Source organism: Perognathus longimembris, chromosome 9, assembly GCF_023159225.1.
Source record: "Perognathus longimembris pacificus isolate PPM17 chromosome 9, ASM2315922v1, whole genome shotgun sequence".
NCBI classification, from domain to species: Eukaryota; Metazoa; Chordata; class Mammalia; order Rodentia; family Heteromyidae; genus Perognathus; species Perognathus longimembris.
The window spans coordinates 13297208-13318675 of NC_063169.1; the positions used below are offsets into that span (position 1 = coordinate 13297208).

Genomic DNA, 21468 nt, shown 5'->3' on the forward strand with positions numbered 1-21468 from the left:
CTGTAGTTCTGCCAGAAGGTGGTGGTGGTTCACGCCTGTAATCCTAGTTCTCCAGGGGGCTGGGATCTGAGCATGCCGATTCAGCCCACCCAGGCGGGAAAGTCCATTAAGACGCTTACCTCCAATTAACCAGCAAAAAGCCGGAAGCGGAGCTGTGGCTCAAGTGGTAGAGCGCTAGCCTTAAGCATAAAAAGCAAAAGAGCTCAGGGACCGCGCCCAGCCCCGAGTTCAAGCCCGAGGAAAGGCACAAGAACAAACCCAAACCACTTCTTCCCGAGACCCGCAGGGCAGCGCAGGGCAGGGCAGGGCAGGGCAGGGCAGGGCCTGCAGATTCCAGGAGGTCCGGCACCGGGAGCCATCGCGCAGCGCCCCGCGTCAGGCGCACGGCCTGATCTGCGCATGCTCGAGAGCGGGAGCCTCGCGGGGTTGGGCCGGGCTCCGAGGGCGGGGCGCAGGCCACGTGGGGTATCGTGACGTCATCTCCGGGCGCCCAGGGTGACTGGATTCGCAGGGGGCTTGCAGGATTCCGCGGCGTCCCTGCCGGTTGTATTCCCTGAGAACCGCAGGGCGGAAGTACAGCCGGGATTCGCTCCGACCACGGCACCGGTGCCTTCTGCGGCTGCGCGAGCTCCTGGGACTCCTAGCCCGCCCCCCCCCTCCGCCCCTACCCCCGAGCGGTCTGCAGGACTGTGTGGGTCAGGCCGGCGGTGCTGGGACGGTGCCACCTCACCGGTGCAGCAAGCACGGAGGAGCCGGCGCTCGGGGAAGGTGTGTGTGTGTCCGCGCGTGAGGGAGGGCGTGAGGCGGACGCCGGGTCGGGGTCGGGCGGGGGTGGGGTGCGGGAAGGGGCGAGTGCACCCGGGTGGCGCTGACGGGGCGTCTCCGGGCACCGCCCCCGGAGTCCTTGGCCCGGCCTGGTGCGGACCGTCCTTCTGGTCGAGCGCCTGGCTCGACAGTTCAGCTGTTATTCAAGTCGTTAGCCAAATATTTCCCAGGGCATTTCGATTTTACACTAGATCGGCGAATATCTACTCTGGGAAATTTTATCTTTACCTTGGCATTTCTCAGATCTCCTTTTCGCAATATTATTTGGTGCCGACAAAGCCATTTTCTGTTGCTAAAGCACTTTCGCAGACTTTAGTTATACTTTGGATTGTTTTCAGCTCCTAAGCGATCGAGAGGGAATCCAGGAACTGGGTGGTTCTAGATTTTTCTGAAGGGTGAGAAAGCATTGCATACTTTCAGTAATCAGAACCCAGAGACTTATCAAACAGCAATTAAACCTCCAAGACCTTCCAGAGTTCACCTGATATATCCCTTGAGTCCTTGAGTACTTGATTATGACTGAAGTAATTCACAACCAAGAGTTGTTAGCTGAATTTTGAAAATGAGGATGTTGGCCTCATGGTAGTAGTTGAGAGGGATTTTACACTAGATTTAAACAGGTGTTTTCGATCTCCATCTTAAAATTGGGGAAAAATGAGCAGAAGGAGCTGTATGGATGTGGACTTTTAAGATAGTGTCTGCATGTCAGGTGTGGGTTTGAGTAACAAATATCGAGTACTTGCTGGGTGTCAGGCACTCAATCAAACAGTAAACAAGTCACTATGAAGTTCACTTTGGGGATGAGGAAGAGAATGCATTGAAATAAAAAGTGTATGTCAAGCCCCCAGCACTGTTGATTCAAGCCTGTAATCCTAGCTACTCTGGAGGCTCAGATCTGAGGATTGCCATTCAAAAGCTGCTCGGGTAAGAAAGTCTGTGAGACTCTTTTATGTCCAATTAACTACCAGAAAACCGGAAGTGGAGCTGTGGCTCAAAGTGGTTGAAGCTGTCAGTGAACGTAAAAGCTCAGGGACAGCCTTGAGTTGAAGCCCTACTCACCAATACATATATATATGTGTATATATATATGTCAGATGATGGGTGGGAGGTCAAGTGGTGGCCGTAGAAACTGACTTCAGCGGAAGACCTAGAAGTTTGAAGCTGACAAGTGGAGCTACCAAAGAGGCCCAGAGCTGGAGCATATAAGTTTATTTGGCTGGAAAACAATGAGCAAGTGGGGAAGGGAAGTAGTTTCTCAGGTAGAAATAGGGCAAGGTTGTGTAGACACTTGTAAGCTTTGAAAGTGCTTAGTTTTTGCTTTGATTGAGGTAGGTTTTTGAGTGCAGTGTAAATCCTAACTAGGACTTTAAAAAGTAAAAAGGTCAGATTGCTTTATTGACTGTAGGTCTGCAAAAATGAGAGCTGGTAGTAGGCCTTTGCATTTATCCAGGTTAAAGGTCAAGGTAACTGATTAGGGAGGTCCCTAGGTGATGGCCCCAACTGATTAGATGGTAGACTTGTTTCTAAGGTGGAGCAGTCCAATGTGAAAGAATAGTTGTGAAGACTGTAAGGTTTGTGGTCTGAGAATAGAATTACCACCTAGTGAAATAGAGAAGAAAACAGAATAATTGGAAGAGGAGGGAGGAAGGTCTAAAATCCATTTCCAGTTTTGCATATGTTGAATTCCTGGATGGCTATGTCATTGTGTAGTGGTATACAAAGTGAAGCAAGCTCAGGTCTGTGGACTGAAAATGTAAATGGGAACTTTAAATGTATAAATGGTATTTATAAAATAGCCTGGGAAACCCCAAAGGGAGTGTCTTGCAGAGTGAGCCTTGGCCACTTTAACATTTAGGGAATTTACCTGATTTCCACATCCCCACCCCAGGGAGGGGCAGTTAAGTAAAATGAGACAAAAGGAAATAGAAAGCAAGGTCTTTAGATGAGGGGTGGGGAAGGTTATTTGGAATTTTTTTTTTTTTTGCCAGTCCTGGGGCTTGGACTCGGGCTTGAGCACTGTCCCTGGCTTCTTCTTTTTTCTTTTCTTTTTTTTTTTTTCCCCTCAAGGCCACTTCTTTTTTCTCTGCCACTTGAGCCACAGCGCCACTTCTGGCCTTTTTTATACATGTGGTGCTGAGGAATCGAACCCAGGGCTTCATATATATGAGGCAAGCACTCTTGCCACTAGGCCATATTCCCAGCCCGGTTATTTGGAAATTTGAGGAACAAGAAAATACACCATAGTGTTGGTGCAAATTAGGGAATGTAGATTGATTAGGGAAATGTAGGCATGTGAGACTGTACTCACAACCCACTTTTGAGGGGTTTAAACTTAAAGGAAAGCCAGCCAACATTTACTATTATTTTTAGTTGCTTACAAACTTCTCTATATTTTGAAATTTCTAGGTACCTGTGTATTTTGTTGTTGAAAATAGCTCCCTCTCTGGGGGGGGGGGGTGCTGCAGGTCATGCTGTCACTTCAGTGTCTCTGCTTTTGGGGTTGTCCTAACATTCTTCTTGAAATGACTGTTAAAGCTAAGATCTAATTGACTTTGAAAAAAAAATAGCTCCAGGTTAACCTTTCTTGGTAGGTGATGTAAATTGGTTAGCAGATGTCAACTGGTCACCTACTATATCACAAGTCCTGAATTAGAACATTCCAGTGAGGAAGCCTCTATTTTCTTTTTTTTTTTTTTTTGGCCAGTCCTGGGCCTTGGACTCAGGGCCTGAGCACTGTCCCTGGCTTCTTTTTTGCTCAAGGCTGCTTAGCACTCTACCACTTGAGCCACAGCGCCGCTTCTGGCCGTTTTCTGTATATGTGGTGCTGCGGAATCGAACCTAGGGCCTCGTGTATCCGAGGCAGGCACTCTTGCCACTAGGCTATATCCCCAGCCCCAGGAAGCCTCTATTTTCAAACAGCTTATTTCTGGGAGTCTGCATCATGGGTTGGAGTTTCTGTGCCTTCACAATTGGTGGTGACAAAGCTGTAGATGTATGTAGAGAAACCTTTCTAAATAAATAACTGCAGAAATTAAAGTGTGGTAGTACAGTTAAGTAGAAGTGTTTTTAGGTAGTTTGGATTAACAAAGGTTGGGATTTTGTTAATTTATATTTAACAAAAGTTGCCAAGCCTTATGTGCTAATTATGATTTAAATTTTGTATTTGCTATCAAAGAACTCCCAGTTTGAAAGGGGAGAGGCAAGAGACAGATAACTACAATAACACTATATTTCCTAGTGTAGGCTGCTAAAGTAATTAGACTGGAGGCTGCTTAGGGGCAAGCTTCCCAAGGAGCTGATATTAAGTTCTCAGAAGATTAGCATCAGTTCAAGAGAGGATTAAAGAGTTGGCCAAAAAAGTGGGAAGGAACATTCCTGTTCAGGGGCCTTGGAAGCACAAAGAAACTACTCTGCAAACAATTATTGAGTGAAGAGTAGAATTATCTTCAAGATACTGGATTAAGAGAGGACAGGTTTGTTGAAGGATACACAACGAATAGGTCAGGGTTTAAACCCTCATCAGTTTGACTTCAAAGCCTACTTTACCTTATAGCCCACTGTCAGTATTTAAGTGTTCCCTGCCTTCATTCTTCATGCTTTACAAACTGTTATCCATTCTTCCTTTGAAAGAATCATATCCATCTCTTAACAGTCCACTAGGACCATTCAAGATCAAGCACTCATTTCTTTATTCCTGAGTCGCAGAAATTACTTCCAAGCTAGCCTAACTTAAGGCTTTCCTCTTGTGTACTGCTACCAAATTATTGCTTTTAGTTCATCTTCATCAAACCTTTTAGATTCTCTAGGTTTGGTGGATAAAACTGAGGTGGCTAAAACTTCATGAATTTTTACAGATTACACATTAAAGCAAGAATTGTGCGCATTACATATCAAATACCTATTTTTTTCAACTTTGTGACTTGTGTTCATTTTCATAGGTAAAGTAGGTTGAGGCTCAGTGAAGTCACTCCCATAATTAAGATCATATGTGATATTAAAATGTGTCATATAGGGGCTGGGAATATGGCCTAGTGGCAAGAGTGCTTGCCTTCTATACATGAAGCTCTCGGTTTGATTCCCCAGCACCACATATATGGAAAACGGCCAGAAGGGGCGCTGTGGCTCAGGTGGCAAAGTGCTAGCCTTGAGCGGGAAGAAGCCAGGGACAGTGCTCAGGCCCTGAGTCCAAGGCCCAGGACTAGCCAAATAAATAAATAAATAAATAAATAAATAAATAAATAAATAAAGTCATATAAGGGGCTGGAAATGTGGCTTAGTGGTAGTGATGCTTGCCAAGCATGCATGAAGACTTGCATTCGATGCCTCAGTTCCACATAAACAGAAAAAGCCGGAAGTGGTGCTATGGCTTAAGTGGAAGAGGGCTAGCTTTGATTAAAAGAAGCTGAGGGACAGTGCCCAGGCCCTGAGTTCAAGTCACTAGACTGGCAAAACAAAAAAGCAAAAGAAAGTGTTTCTGGGCATTGATGGTGCTTGCCTGTAATCGTAGCTATTCAGGAGGCTGAGATCTGAGGATCACAGTCCACAGCCAGCAAAGCCAGCCCTGTCCAAAGCCAGCCTGTGCAGGAAAGTCCGTGAGACTCTTATCTCCAATTAACCACTAGAAAATTGGAAGTGGCACAGTGGATCAAAGTAGTAGAGTGTTAGCCTTGAGCTGAAGAGCTCAAGGACAGCACCCAGGCCCAGAGTTCAAGCCCCATGACTGAAAAAAAAAGTGTTTTAATGTCAACTATTTGATTATCTGCTCTTCCACCTAACTCAAAGTTTTCTAAAGAGTTGACAATTGATGACCATGCCCATTTCTTTTCTTTCTTTATTTTGCTCATGGGACTTGAACTCTGGGCCTGGGCTCTGTCCATGAACTCTTCAGCTCAAGGCTAGGGCTCTACCACTTGGAGCCATAGTGCTGCTTCCACTTTTCTGGTGATTAATTGGAGATAAAAGTCTTACAGACTTAACTGCCTGGGCTGGCTTTGAACTGCGATCCTCAGATCTCTGCCTCCTGAATAGCAAGGCTTATAGGTATGAGCCAGCGCACCTTGGCCCTTGCCCATTTCTTGTCTTTATAGATGATATTTTTCCCTGCTTGGAATTATAATTGCTGCAAGACTGGTTAACAAATGTCAACTGGGTTCCTACTGACATAACTCCTGAAATGGATGCAGAAATAGAATGTGCAGTCAGGAAGAGTCTGTCTTCAATTTAGGATTTTTTAACTTACTGATAAGTATCATTATGTGAAAGCAATACAGATTCAGTAGAAACTATACTTGAGAATGTTTTTTAAGTTCTTTTTTTATTAAGGTAGATTAGTTATACAAAGGGATGTTTCATTGAGAAATTTATATACATACATACATATGTGCATACAATTCCTGGTCATTCTGTAGCCCTCTGTAGTCCACATCCCTCCTCCTCTTTTGTAAAGCCATTTGAACATGTTTCATTATTCTATTTTTATACATTCACCTAAAGAACTTAGTCCTTCATCTTGTTCCACCTTCATCCCTCCTGTTCCTGGTTCATCCTCTCCGTTGGCTCTTCCCTTCTTGGCCTTCTCTACTCCTGCTGGTGCCTAGCTCCCAAACATAGCTTGTTTTACTTTATTGTTGTTCTTTTTTCTTTAGCGTGTGTTGATTGTACAAAGGAGTCTCACCATGGCATTTCACATAATCATGTATTTTAATTAGTCATATTAACCTCGTCTATTGCTTTCTTTTTCCTGGTTTCTTAATACCTATTTAATAGCTTTCAGTGAGTTCCTTATGCTGTCTTCATACACACACACACACACACACACACACACACACACACACACACACACTATATATTTCCATATTATTTGTCCTCTGTCATCTTTGTCCTGTCCACCGACGGTTACATGTTCTTGTCATTTTGAAGACTGGTGTTTTCCTGGTTGGCTGTTTGTGTATGGTGCTCTCTTGTGATGCCTGGCAGCTGCAGCAAGGTGCAGTGCACAGCCACTGTGGAATCATGAGGGAAAACAACCGGTTCTACACAGTATGCTGTATTGCTATACTGTGATGTGTTCAGTAGGTTAGCTATATTAAATGCACTTTAAACTTCTGATGTTATCAACTGAAAGATTTTTTAGAACATAATTTCATTGTGAATGATTTTTATTCCTAAAATCTTACTGTAGAATTTGGATGAGTAGAATGTAAGACTTTAAACCCACTCCTATAGTTGGGTGATTTCATTTTCCTTTAAGTCCATTCTTATCTCTTCAGTAAAAAGTGTCCCACCACACCCAGCTATTTATTAGTCGAGATAAGATCTGGTTAACTTAAATTCTAGCTGAATGTGGTAAGCATTTGCATGTCTACAATCTCAGCTACTAGGGAGGCTGAGGCTTCAGCCCTGGCTAAATTATCCAGACCCTATCTCAGAAATATAACACCAAACCAACCTGGGTGTTTGTGACTCCTACCTGTAATCCTAGCTGTGGAGGAAGCTGAGATCTGAGGAAACTAAGGAACAGTGCTCAGTCCTGAGTTCAAGCCCCAGTACCAGTACCAAAAAAGAAAAGGAAAAAACAAACAGAAAACAGGCACCAAACCAAAGAGCTAAAAGTGGTAATGGCTCAAGTGGTAGTGTTTATCTGAGATACTGTGCTCAGTCCCAAGTACAGCCAGATGGTAGTACTTGGGAGTTGGGCTATCAAGGATCACTGGGCATAGGTGAAAGGTATTCTTTTTTTTTTTTTTTTTTCTTTTGCCAGTCCTGGGGCTTGGACTCAGGGCCTGAGCACTGTCCCTGGCTTCTTTTTGCTCAAGGCTAGCACTATACCACTTGAGCCACAGCACTACTTCCGGCTTTTTCTGTTTATGTAGTGCTGAGGAATTGAACACAGGGCTTTGCAAGGCAAGCAGTCTACCACTAAGCCACATTCCCAGGCCGGGTGAAAGGTATTCTTTAGGTAAAGTGGTAAGACTTCTGAGCTTGAAAAGTTGATGCAAGTATAGTTGCATTTTGATTCTGCCTCATTCTTTGAATATGTAGTGAACATTTACATATACTTTTTTTTTTTTAAACTTTCTTTGATACAGTCTAAGTTGCCCTGGCTGGTATTAAACTAAACTCTTTGCCCTCCTATTTCAGAGTCTGTAGTGTTGGAATTATAAGTATGAACCAACCACTACACCCAGCTTTGCCTATGATTTTTGAATGGCTTTTAATGAACCTTTCATTTTTAAAAAATCTTTAATTTTTTTTTTTTTTTGCCAGTCCTGGGCCTTGGACTCAGGGCCTGAGCCCTGTCCCTGGCTTCTTTTTGCTCAAGGCTAGCACTCTGCCACTTGAGCCACAGCGCCACTTCTGGCCATTTTCTGTATATGTGGTGCTGGGGAATCGAACCCTGGGCTTCAAGTATACAAGGCAAACGCTCTTGCCACAAGGCCATATCCCCTGCCCCTATTTTTTTTTTTTTTTTTTTGCCAGTCCTGATGCTTGAACTCTCGGCCTGGGCACTGTCCCTGAGCTTCTTTTGCTCAAGGCTGGCACTCTACCACTTGCCACAGCACCACTTAAGGCTTTTTCTGTTTCTGTGGTCCTGAGGAATTGAACCCAGGGCTTCATGCATGCTTGGCAAGCACTCTACCACTAAGCCACATCCACAGCCCTTAATGATCCTTTTAAATAAGTAGCTCTACATTTATGATTTGTTGTTTTTGTATTTTACATTCATTCTAAAGAGTGCTCCACATTTTTTTCCTTCTGTAACACTGAGGATTAAACATTGAACGTGTGTGTGTGTGTATATGTGTAGAAAATAAATGGCATAAAAGTTATTCACTTCAAAACAATGCACATGCCAAACAATTGTCTTGCTGAGCTGCATGTGCTCCAGCCATGCTTTCTTCCTTAGCCCTTGTATTTTTTTTATTTTTATTTTTTTTTAAGAGATGGGGCTTCTAATGACTCAACCTGGCCCCAAACTCCTGGACTCAAGCAATGTTCCTGCTTTAGTCTCCTGGAGAGCTTGGACTATAAAAGTTAGTGCCACTGTGCCTGGCTCAATCATGTAGGTTTTTTTTTTAAAGCTAGTACTAGGTCTTAAACTTAACCTAGTGCTATCCCCGAACTTTTTTTCTCAAGGCTAACACTGTACCACTTGAGCCACAGCTCCCCTTCCCTCTTTTTGGTAATTAATTGGAAACAGTAATCTCATAGACTTTTCTGCCTAGCCTGGCTTTGAACCCTGATCCTTAGATCTCAGCCTTTTAAGTAATCCTAAAAGGATTACAGGTATGAGCCACTGGCACCCAGCCCATGCAGATTTTTTTTTTTTGCCAGTCCTGGGGCTTGGACTCAGGGCCTGAGCACTGTCCCTGGCTTCCTTTTTGCTCACTCTGCCACTTGAGCCACAGCGCCACTTCTGGCCATTTTCTAGATATGTGGTGCTGGAGAATCGAACCCAGGGCTTCATGTGTACGAGGCGAGCTCTCTTGCCACTAGGCCATATTCCCAGCCCCCATGCAGATTTTTTTTTTTTTTTTTTTTTTTTGCCAGTCCTGGGCCTTGGACTCAGGGCCTGAGCACTGTCCCTGGCTTCTTCCCGCTCAAGGCTAGCACTCTGCCACTTGAGCCACAGCGCCGCTTCTGGCCGTTTTCTGTATATGTGGTGCTGGGGAATCGAACCTAGGGCCTCGTGTATCCGAGGCAGGCACTCTTGCCGCTAGGCTATATCCCCAGCCCCCCATGCAGATTTTTTGAAGTGAATAATTTTTATGCCATTTATTTTCCGCGTGCGCACGCGCGCGCACACACACACACACACACACACACACTTTAAAAATTATCCTTAAGTAGTTTTACCATGGAGTTTCATTCGGTTCTATAAACTTCCATTTTATAGCGGGTTCATTCATACTTGCAAGGATTTGACTAATGCTGTACATTTATTCTCAGTTTGGCTTTGATTGAAGAAAGAATTTAGCCTATATGTACTGCCTTAACCACTGGAAGAATGACAGATGACAAAGATGTGCTTCGAGATGTGTGGTTTGGACGAATTCCAACTTGCTTCACTCTCTATCAGGATGAGATAACTGAAAGGGAAGCAGAACCATATTATGTAAGTATGTTGGTGGTGACAAATGAGATGTTGAATTTTGTCTGGTTTTGTAAATAACATTCTAAGAACCTGGAGGCTGTTATCCAACATTTTCTTTGCAACTGGTCTTTAATGATAGAGCTAAGCAAAATAGAAAGAAATAAAAGTCCTCTATAATCCTACCAACTGTAGTGCAAAATCATTGTTAAATAATTGTATGCTTTATTTTTTTTAAATTTATTTATTAATTAAATTTTTTTGACAAGGTGTTGTGCAAAAGGGGTATAGTTACATAATAGGGCAGTGTGTACATTTCCTGTGATATCTTACACCCTGTTTTTCTTTCCCTTCCCTAGATCAGGTAGACATATATACAATACACAGTATACCAAAAACATATACAGTAGCCACATGGCATACGCCAAAGGAAATTCACCTATGCTTTATTTTTTTTGACATTTTTCTTTTTCTTTTTTGTGTTGTCCCAGGGCTCAAAGGCTGGGCCTGGGTGCTGTCCCTGAGATTTGTTTGTTTTGTTTTTTGGCCAGTCCTGGAGCTTGAACTCAAGGCCTGAGAGCTGTTTCTGGCTTCTTTTTACTCAAGGCTAGTGTTCTACCACTTGAGCCACAGTGCTACTTCTAGCTTTTTCTATATATGTGGTGCTGAGGAATCAAACCCAGGGCTTCATGTGTGCAAGACAAGCACTCTGCCACTAGGCCATAGTCGCAGCCCCCAAGGTTTTTTTTTTTTGCTTAAGGCTAGAGCTCTACCATTTGAGCCACAGCTCAACTTCTGGCTTCTTTGATCCTTAACTGGAGATAAGAGTCTCTTTTCTTTTTTTCTTTTTTGTCCATGCATAGGCGGTGAACTCAGGGCCTGAGCACTGTCCCTGGCTTCTTTTTTGCTCAAGGTTAGCACTCTGCCACTTGAGCCACAGCACCACCTCTGGCCATTTTCTGTATATGTGGTGCTGAGGAATTGAACCCAGGGCCTCATGTATACGAAGCAAGCACTCTTGCCACTAGGCCATACTCCCAGCCCCGAGATAAGAGTCTCATAGACTTTCCTGCCTGGGCTGGCTTTGAACCATGATCCTCAGATCTCATCCCCCTGAATAAGTAGGATTATAGGCATGATTAAGCAGTGCCAGGCTGACATTCTTCTTTGGCTTGAATCCATCTATAACATAAGATAATGGAATTAGGCTAAGGGCAGGACTTAGTGGAAGAACCTGTATGTAGTACATATAAGGCCCTAGGTTATGGTAGAGCTCTATCCTTGAGCACAGAGAGGCTCAGGAATAGAGCCCAGGCCATAAGTTCAAGTCCCAGGACCTCCTCCCCCCCCAAAAAAAACAACAAAAAAAAAACAAAGGTTATTGTGAAATAATAGGTTCATATTTGATTCTTTCATGCTTAGGTAATTCCAAAGAACTAATTTGTCAAGTTTTTTTTTTGTGGTTTAGTGAACTTACAAATATATTCGTTCATATATTCAGTGATATAATGTATGTGATCTAATATAGTCCATGTATAATATTGCATTTATATATATATTATAATGCATTGCACTGGGGATGTAGCAAAGTACTAGAGCATCTCTTTAGCATATTTGAGGCCCTGGTCTCCTCTCAACTGATACACATGTAAAAATAAGTTTCTGCACATACTCTTAGTGGTTTTGTTGCATTTGCTTTTTGGTGGTATTAGGGTTTAAACTCAAACTTTTGTTAGTGCTTCATTAGGCAAATCTATCATTTGATACATGCCTTTTGCTCTGGTTATTTATTTTTATAAATCTTTAAGTTGTACGAAGGGGTTTCAATTCACCAAATAACACTACTCAAAATGTGCTCTGGTTATTTATGCATTTATTTATTTTTGTGCTGGTACTGGGGCTTGAACTCGGTGCCCAGGTACTATCTTTTAAATTTTTTCACTTAAGGCTGGCACTCTACCACTTGGACCTCAGCTCCATTTTTGACTTTGGCAGTTAGTTGGAGATAAAAAGTTTCACAGACTTCCTTTCTGTGTGGATTTTTGAATCACAGTCTTCAGCTCTTAGCCTTCTGGCACCCAGCTCATAATAAAATAATTTAAAGAACATTGAACACTGCTAAGTATAATCAATGGCACAAAGGCTCTAGTTTTGTGGGGTGTGTTGAGTAGTTACATTTGTAGAGATAGAAAGGTTATTAATCAGGAGCTAGGATGGAAAAGACTGGAAAGTTAACTGTTCAGTGAGTAGTTTCCCTCTGCTGGGATTATTACATAGTTGCACCACTATGTGAATGTGTTTCATGACACTGCACTTACAAGTGGTTAAAACATTGAATGTGTTAAGTATATTACACTGAGAAAAGGCAATGTAGCTGGGTGCATACCTGTAATCCTAGCTACCCAGAAAGCTGGGATCTGAGGATCAGGATTTGAAGCCAGACAAGGCAGGAAGTCCATCAGACTGTTATCTCCTCCAATAAACTACCAAAAAGCTAACAGTGCAGCTGTGGCTCAAGTGGCAGAGTGCTAGCTTTAAGCAAAAAGAAGCTAAGGGACGCTATCCAGGCCCTGAGTTCAAGTCCAGGATCAGCACCAAAAAAAGAAAAAAAAAAAGGCTGGGAATATGGCCTCGTATACATGTAGCCTTGGGTTCGATTTCTCAGCACCACATATATAGAAAAAGCCAGAAGTGGCGCTGTGGCTCAAGTGGTAGAGTGGTAGCTTGAGCAAAGAGACCAGGGACAGTGCTTAGTCTGAGTCCAAGCCCTAGGACTGGCAAAGAAAGAAAGAAAGAAAGAAAAAAAAAGGCAGTGTGGTGTACCTACCTGAAACAGAATAGTATAGTCTGGAGGTAAAAGGCAGGATGATGCTATCCTGTTATGACTTCTTTTTCTTTTTGCCCATGTAAAGATCTCCTGGGTAAATTGTACCTGCATATACGTTACTATTGTTAGTCTAAACAATGATGATTTGCTATGGATGTTTATGTTACTTGTGGCTTACTCACATGCTAGTTTGGAACACAAGATTACAACTACCTTTCATATGTGTTTTGACATAGGGTGGGTCTTCTTTTGTCCTTTTTGGCTCTTGCTTCACTTAACCTTTGATATTTGATTTATTCAGAAAATATTTATTTTGTGTCTTCTACCAAGCAGACACTATTTGGGCATTGGGAATGAAGCATTGCAACAAGAGATAAATGTGTCTAAATGGAAATTTTGTCCTAATATGTACCTCTTTATTGTTAGATTTCAGGAAACCATTGTGAACTTTAGCAACATCTAGTACAAAATCTGAAGCTGATATTCATACCCTTTAGTTACAGTGTGTTTTTCTTCTTTACTCCACTGCTTACTAGTACTCTACAGAATAGCTTATTAATATGGTAAGGCCAATAACTGAAGTTTGATTTTACTAATGTATACTTCTTTAAAATTAGTAATATATCTGCTTTACTATGCTGTCATACTTTGTGTCACTCTTTCACAGATTTTGTCCTTTCAGAAAGAATTTGTCTCTTCTTTTAGTACTGGAGGTTGCCTTATTCATTTATTTTTGCATGCCAGTACTGGGCTTGACCTCAGGACTTGGGTGCCTGCCCCTTAGCTTTTATTTATTTTTTTTTTTTGCCAGTCCTGGGCCTTGGACTCAGGGCCTGAGCACTGTCCCTGGCTTCTTCTTGCTCAAGGCTAGCACTCTGCCACTTGAGTCACAGTGCCACTTCTGGCCATTTTCTGTATATGTGGTGCTGGGGAATCGAACCCAGGGCTTCAAGTATATGAGGCAAGCGCTCTTGCCACTAGGCCATATCCCCAGCTGCCCCTTAGCTTTTTTTGCCCAAGGTTGGCACTCTACTACTTGAACCATAGCTTCACTTCTTGCTTTTGGTGGTTAAAAGGTGGTAAGAGTCTCCTGGACTTTCCTACCTGGGCTTGCTTTTAAACCCAGTTCCTAAGCTCAGCTTTCTGAGCAGCTAGGATTACAGATGTGAGCCAATGGTGCCTGGCATCCTCTTTGTTTTGTTTCTGAGGTGAGGCCTCACTAATTTTTTTGCCTGGTTTGAACTTATTATCCTGCTTCTACCTCTGAGTAGCTGGAATTATAAGCATGTACCACCATATCTACCTACTGCCATTTATGTAATAGCATATCATTTTGGCAAGTTATTCAAGCTCTAATAAAGTATAAGTGATAAAACTACCCGTAAGGGGAAAAAAATGCTCTACTTTTCCTTATACAAAGTATTAACTTCCTTTTCCTTTCTTCACTGATCATTTTTCTTTCTTTTTTTGGTGGGGGGGCTGAGATTGTTTTGCTTCTTAGTACTCTACTAATTGATCCATGCCTCCAACCCCCAGTTACTTCTTTTTTTATTTCTTTTTATTTTTTGTCGATTGTGGGGCTTGAACTCTGGGCCTGGGCTCTTCAGCTCAAGGCTAGTGCTCTATCATTCTGAGCCACAGCACCACTTTGCAGTTATTTCTTCACTCAAGGCTAGCACTCTGTCACTTGAGCCACAGCACCACTTCTGGCCATTTTTTATATATGTGGTGCTGGGGAATCGAACCCAGGGCTTCATGTATACAAGGCAAGCACTCTTGCCACTAGGCCATATTCCCAGCCCCTTCGCAGTTATTTCTTTATAAAGGAAAAACATTGCTAAATCTGTAATACTAGTGAGCAGTTTGCTCTTAGTATTTAATACTTCCATTTCATCCATACTAGGGCATAACTATAATAACATTTCTGTACCCCTACCCCCTGTATCTTTGAGTGCCATGTCATTGTCTTCTGCATAATTGGGTTCTATTACTTTGTGTTTCAATGATTAAGTATCAGTTTCTTCAATTAGAATATTTCTTTATATTATTTGCCTACCTACTGGTTCTTTTGGAGTTGTTAATCGAAAGAGATCACTTTGAATAGGCAGCCTGAAAGATGATGGAGAGTTAGACTCATAAAAGCAGCTGAGAGCAGTCACAAGTCCGTTTTACTAGCAAAAGAAGGAAGATGATTAAGAAATGGTTCTACTGTAAAGGAGGAAAAACAGGAATTTTTGTCAGTCTCCTTTTCTGTACTTATGGAGTCTTTTTTTCATGTGTTGAACAGTTTGTATTTTGGTTTCTTAAAAATGTTTTAATTGTTATTATAAAGGGGATATACAAAGGGGTTACATTTATGTAAGCCAGGTAAAGAATACATTTCTTTTTGTACAATATTGCCCTCCCCTTACTCTCTCCCAGTTTTTCCCTCCTGTCCTTGCTTACAAGTTGTATAGCTCATTTTCAGCATAGTGTCTAGTGAGTACTTATGGATTCTTTATGTAAGTGGTAATGTGTTTTTCAAATCTTCCTTAGTTTTTCTTTGAGAATTCAGTTCCTGGTGAAAATGTAATATCTTAATAGTATTCCAGTAGAGCTTTTAGCCAGCCTAGCATTTTTTCTAAGCCTTCAAACTGGGGCTGCTTGTGAAATCCTGATTGATAAGTCTTTGTATGCATTAGCATGGAATTTTTAAAAAATGTAAATTTTTATTTTTTTCCAGTCCTGGGGCTTGAACTCAGGGCCTGGGCACTGTGCCTAAACTTCTTTTGCTCAAGGCTAGCACTCTATCTCTTGAGCCACAGCGCTACTTTAGGCTTTTTCTGTGGCACTGAGGAATCCAAGTCAGAGCTTCATGCATGCTAGGCAAGCACTCTACCACTAAGCCATATTCCCAGCCCTAACATGGAATTTATTGTCTTCTCTGAATGGTCACACAGGTGCTTAATTTTTAAGTTAACTTGATAGAGCTAGTAATCTGATAGCATTGTACTTTTGTATAAAGTAGTACAGAAAGACTGTAGATTTGCATGAATTACTATAGGCATATAGACAAGCTATAATTAAAAGTAATGTTCCAGGACTAGAGACATGGCTCAAGTTGCATTATACCAGCCATGATTGAAAATACCGAGGGAAAGTACAAGGTCTTGCACAGACAAAACAAAACAAAATAATGTCACAACTAGACACATTGGCTCATGCCAGTAGTCCTGGCCACTGGGGAGGCAGAGATCAGGAGGATTATGAATGGCTCAGGGTCAGCCCCTACAAAAACATTATGATGAAACCTCTCTTAGTCGAGGTAAAAGACCTGGGTGTGGTGGTGCAGGATGCACTTTGAGGTTTGCTTAGGCATAAATGGGAGGCCTTACTCAAAAAAATACCTAAAGCAAAAAGAGACATAGCTCAATGACAGTGCCTGTCTGGGAGAAGTATAAAGTCCTGAGTGAAAACCCCAGTGCCATTGGTGGGGAGGGGAATAGCCCTCTTAAGAAATACTCAAGCATGTTAACCCTTGTTAGCCTTTGATTTTTCTTTAGAAAGGAGTTGACTATGTGTTGGATATTTATATAGATACAAAGATTGTGGCTGCTTTTCTTTAAAATTAAAACATATTTAGTATATTTTGTGGAGAAAAATAACTGGTAAATACAGTTTTATAAATTTTCATTTCAGTTGCTTTTGCCAAGAGTAAGTTATTTGACGTTGGTAACTGACAAAGTGAAAAAGCATTTTCAGAAGGTTATGAGACAAGAAGACATTAGTGAGATATGGTTTGAATATGAAGGCACACCACTGAAATGGTGAGTGAATTTCTCTGCATTATTAAACATTAAGTATATGTGATATAGTGCCCTGAAATCAGTTAAAAAATTCTATAACAAAGGTAATAAGGCTGGATATGGTGGTGCACACCTATAATCCCAGATACAGAGGTGGGGTGGGGGAGGCAGAGATGGAAAGATTACGGTTTGATACCAGCTGAGGCAAGTTAGCAGTACCTTGTTCAAAACACAAGCTGGACATGGTTGCAAATGCCTATAATCCCAGCGGTGCTACTCAGGTCTCAAATTGGCCCTGGGATAAAGCTTGGGACTCTACATGAAAAGTAACTAAAGCAAACAACTAAGGGATTAGCTCGAGTGGTAGACTACTTGCCTAGCATGTATGGGACCCTGGACTCAATTCCCAGTATTGTAAAAATTGAATAAAACTAAAAAGAATTCACTAGTATAACTCTCTGCCTTTGATTTGGATTTATGGATTTTGGAATGACTGGACAGATTTATATATTTTCGGCAACATAATATGTTACATATGTATGTAATACACACATATATGTATGTTTATATTATTATTGTTATTTGCTAGTCCTAGGGCTCTCTCAGTGCCTGGGCACTCTCCCTGAGCTGCTTTTGCTCAAGGCTACTACTCTACCACAAAATCAGTTCTGGCTTTTTCTGAGTAGTTTATTGGAGGTAAGAGTCTCATGGACTTTCCTGCCTGCACTGTGTAGCTAGGATTACAGGTGTGAGCCACCTGTGCCCTGCCAGCAATTTATTTTTGTTTGGCAAAAGAATACGCACCCAGCTATGTCAAAATTTTAGTTGTGCATTCCTATAATTCTTACAGACCAGGCCAGTCTTAGCAAAAAATGAGACCCTATCTTAAAAATAACTTGAACAAAAGCCCTATCACTTGATTCAAGTTTTGTCTAGCAAACCCCAGTACCACCAAAAAAAGTGTGTGTGTGTGTGTGCATGTATGTATGTAATACTTCATCTTATGTGGGATTGTGACTTGTGTATAGTTCTAGACCTCGGGTAGACTAGCTAAAGCAGTGTTTTCTGTTTCTTTTTATTTCTCAGAAGAATGGAAGTGGTGTTTTAAAGGTGGTTTAAAGGAAGCATAAAAAGAGCAATGACATAGAGGGAGAGGGAGAGACAGGAGGGGGAAGATTGAGGATGAGTAGCAATAGCAGAGAAGTAAGTACTTGACAGCTGTGTCAGTATGATAATTAGACATCTAAATTACCTACCTTTATAGTTATATAGGGTATAAAGGTTTTTATAATCAATAGCCTTCACATTTACCATTATAAAGTTTTGTAACAGGACTTCAGTTGGCATTTTGAATTTGATAATTCTTGGTTGGGGGACTACACTATACATGGTAGATTTTTTTTAGCTACATGCATGCAGCCTTGACCCACAAGTCTCATATTTCTTCAGTCAGGATAATAAAAACTGTTGCCAAATGACCCTCTTTATTTGGGAGCAAAAACCAGCCCGACTGGGAAATTTGGAACACCCCAGTGTCTTCTTCTTTTTTTTTGGGGGGGGGGCAGTCTTGGGGCTTGAACTCAGGGCCTGGGCTTTGTCCCCACAGCACTACTTTTCTGTTTATGTGGTACTGAGGAATCAAATCCAAGGTTTCATGCATGCTAGGCAAGTACCCTATACCACTATGCCACATTCTCAGCCCCCACACAATTTATCTTTTTTTTTTTTTGCCAGCCCTGGGGCTTGAACTTAGGGCCTGGGCACTGTCCCTGAGCTTCTTTTGCTCAAAGCTAGCACGCTACCACTTTAGCCACAGTAGTACTTCTGACTTTTTCTGTTTATGTGGTACTGAATCGAACCCAGGACTTCATGCATGCAAGGCAAGTAAATACTCTACCACCGAGCCACATTCCCAGCCCCTACAATTTATCTTTTAAAGTAAGTGATTATTGCTGGGTGCTGGTGGCTCCCAGCTGTATTCCTAGATACTCAGGAAGCTGTAATCAGGAAGCTGAGGATCACGGTTTGAAGCCAGCCCAAAGAGACTAAGCTTTATCTCCCAAGTACCTTACAAAAAGCCAGGAGTACATGCTGTCCAAGAACCACTGGAGTCCCAGTGAACGATAAGAAAAGAAAGAATTGTCTTAGCAAAGCAAAGTTTACTTCTTCAGAAGGGGGCATCATTAGCCAAAAATCTAGCAAGCAAGCACATGGAGTAGACAGGTTGCTCCCCTATTTATCCCTAACTCAGCAGGCCCTGACCCTTTGCCCAGTTGATTGAGGATCCCCAGTTGCTGGGGATTGGCTGGTTTGAGTAAAGTAAGATGTATTTATATAAGGTGGCCATTAGTGACCATTAAAAGACTTTGAAATAGATTAACACAAGTAATCTCAAAACATACCAACACTCTCTGCTATATTTTTGAACAATTTGAGGTATGTCTTGTATGGTATGTCTTAATTCCATCGTGGAAAAACCAGTTTAAGATAAAACCTTACAGTTCAAAAATCCTAACCAGGTGGCTCACACCTGAAGTCCTAACTACTCAGGAGGCTGAGATCTGAGGATCATGGTTCAAAGCCAGCCTGAGCAGGAAAGGCCTTGAGAATCATCTTCGATTAACCACCAGAAAACTGGAAGTGGCACTGTGTCTCAAGTGGTAGACTTGAGCTGAAGAGCCCAGGGACAGCACCCAGGCCCAGAGTTCAAACTCTACAGCTGACCAAAAAAAAAAAAAATCCTTCCTTATCCCAAAGCAACTCCTCTTTTCCTTAGCAAGAGCTGAGACACCAGGCCCAAACAGGAACTTTTAGGTAACACCCCTTAATAGAAATGACATTTTTTCCTCACATCAAGGAGTAGAGCATCAACCTTGAGTGAAAAAGCCAACTGTGAGCTCAAGGCCCTGAGTTCAAGCCGCACTACCAGCACTGAAAAAAATAAAATAATTGCTAAATATCTTCTTCTAGATGGTATTTTATTTTATTCTGAATGGTGCTTTGCCTTTTAGTATCTAATATGGTTTATAAGTTTGTATTCTAGATAACTAGTAAGCTAATGCTTAGGTTCATTTTTTTCCATCTGTTGCACAACAGAGATTTTGGTTTATGCGTTTGGTTTTTGTTACTTTCGGAAGCAGTGTATAATCAGGGCCTCTCAAGTTTTTATCTTTTCTTTCTTTGCTTCAAATAGTAACCATTTTCTTTCTGTTCCCCCTGGTTTTTTTTTTTTTTTTTTTTTTTTGTACTAGTACTGGGACTAGAAGTCAAACTTGGGCGCTGTTAGAGACAAAAGAGTCAAATGAACTTCCTGAAGTATTACTCAGGCTGGATTTGAACCATGGTCCTGAGCTCTCAGTCCCAATAGTATTGTAGGCATGAACCACGGGCCTTACCTCTGGTAGGATTTTGCTGTGTAGCCAAGGTGGCTTTAAATCTGAGGTGCGCCTACCTCAGTCCCTGAGTGCTGGCATAACAGGTTACAGCATCACGCCTAGCTCTTGCTTGGGATTTTTGGTGTAGGCAATAATGGCATCTGCAAACAGGTATAATTTAGAACTTATATTAGATTGAATAAGAGTTATGGGAGTGGATGTTTTGCAGTATTTTCAATTTAAGGAGAATGTGTTCTTTGACTATGCTCTCAGGTATTTGATGTTTTTTGTTTTTTCAAATCAAGTAGAGAGAGGTGATTCTTCCTAACTTGCTAGGAATTTTTTTTCATGAATTTGGCTTTTTTCTGAGTTTAATCCTAGATTAAGTATCTGTCATCTGAAATACTTGACTAGAAGTGCTTCAAGTTTCAGATTTTGGAATGTTTGTGTATGCATTTATCTTGGGGATAGAATCCAAGTCTAAACACAAAGTTGATCCCATACCCACTTTAAATACAGACTATAAGGGTGATTATATATTCTTATATTTAGCGTGCATGAATTGTTTGCGCGCGCTGCGCGCCTGTGTACATGCTTATATGCATGCAGATGTGTTGCTAGGAATTGAATTCATGGCATCATGCATGCTAAGCATGAGCCCTACTACTGAAGCTACATGGAATTAGCCCCAGCACACCTGCATTTTGACCATGGCCTATTGTACAAGGTGAGGGGCGGGGTTTTCCTTCATGGTGTCCTGTTTGGTGCTCATTAAGTAAAGGATTTTGGAACATTTCAGGTTTGTGGATTAGAGATATTTAAACTATAATATCATATGGGTTTTATTTAGCTTGTATCTGTTTGGATTACATTCATGATTTTTTTTTCTTTTTTTTTGGTGGGGAGAGGGTGTTGAACTTTGAACTCAGATCATCAGACTTGTTGAACATGTGATAGGATAACATGCCCAACAAGTGCTATATCCAAGATTTTTGATGTTTTAAGTCTTTCTTAGGTTTATAATAAGTCATGGATTTATTAATCCAAATGGAAAACTCATCATTGGATTTGATTCACTAATATCCTATTGAGTAATGAAAATACATTGAGGATCTTTGCTATGTCTTCGTTCATAAGAGAGCTACTGTTTTGTTTTTTTACTTTTGGACTTTGATTTGGTATTGATATAATATTGACTTCTAAAAATGACTTGGTGTCAGGCACTGGTGACATACGCCTGTAATCCTAGCTACTTAGGAGGCTGGAATCTAAAGATTGCGGTACAAAGCCAGCTCAGGCTAGAAAATCAGTGACACTCATCTGTAACTCTAAAAAGCCAAAGTGGTACTGTGGCTCAAGTGACAGAACGCTAGCTTTAAGCAAAAAAGCTAAGGGACAGCACTAAGGTACTGAGTTCAAACTGCAGGACTACCATGGGAAAAAAAAGATTTAGGAAATATTCTGTCCTGTTGCATTTTCTGGAAAAGATTGTTCTTTCCAGGATACTTTTTGTTCTTCATATTACTAATTTATGTATTTTTCTCTAATTTACAGTTTCTAATGTAT

General features: G+C 41.5%; 1 protein-coding gene across 2 annotated transcripts in view; it reads left to right on the plus strand.

The window, feature by feature from the left end:
• Nucleotides 1-481: 481 nt before the first annotated feature.
• The window catches only part of Atg5 (autophagy related 5), a 72326-nt gene continuing 51339 nt past the window's right edge, over nt 482-21468 (plus strand). The window contains exons 1-3 of one of the 2 annotated variants that reach the window (XM_048353752.1): nt 482-770; nt 9775-9940; nt 16422-16549. In XM_048353752.1, coding sequence (XP_048209709.1) covers nt 9833-9940; nt 16422-16549 — 236 coding nt within the window. In that variant the 5' untranslated portion in view covers nt 482-770; nt 9775-9832. Of the gene's footprint in view, nt 771-9774; nt 9941-16421; nt 16550-21468 lie in introns of those variants that run through there. The other variant, XM_048353753.1, reaches the window with a different exon arrangement.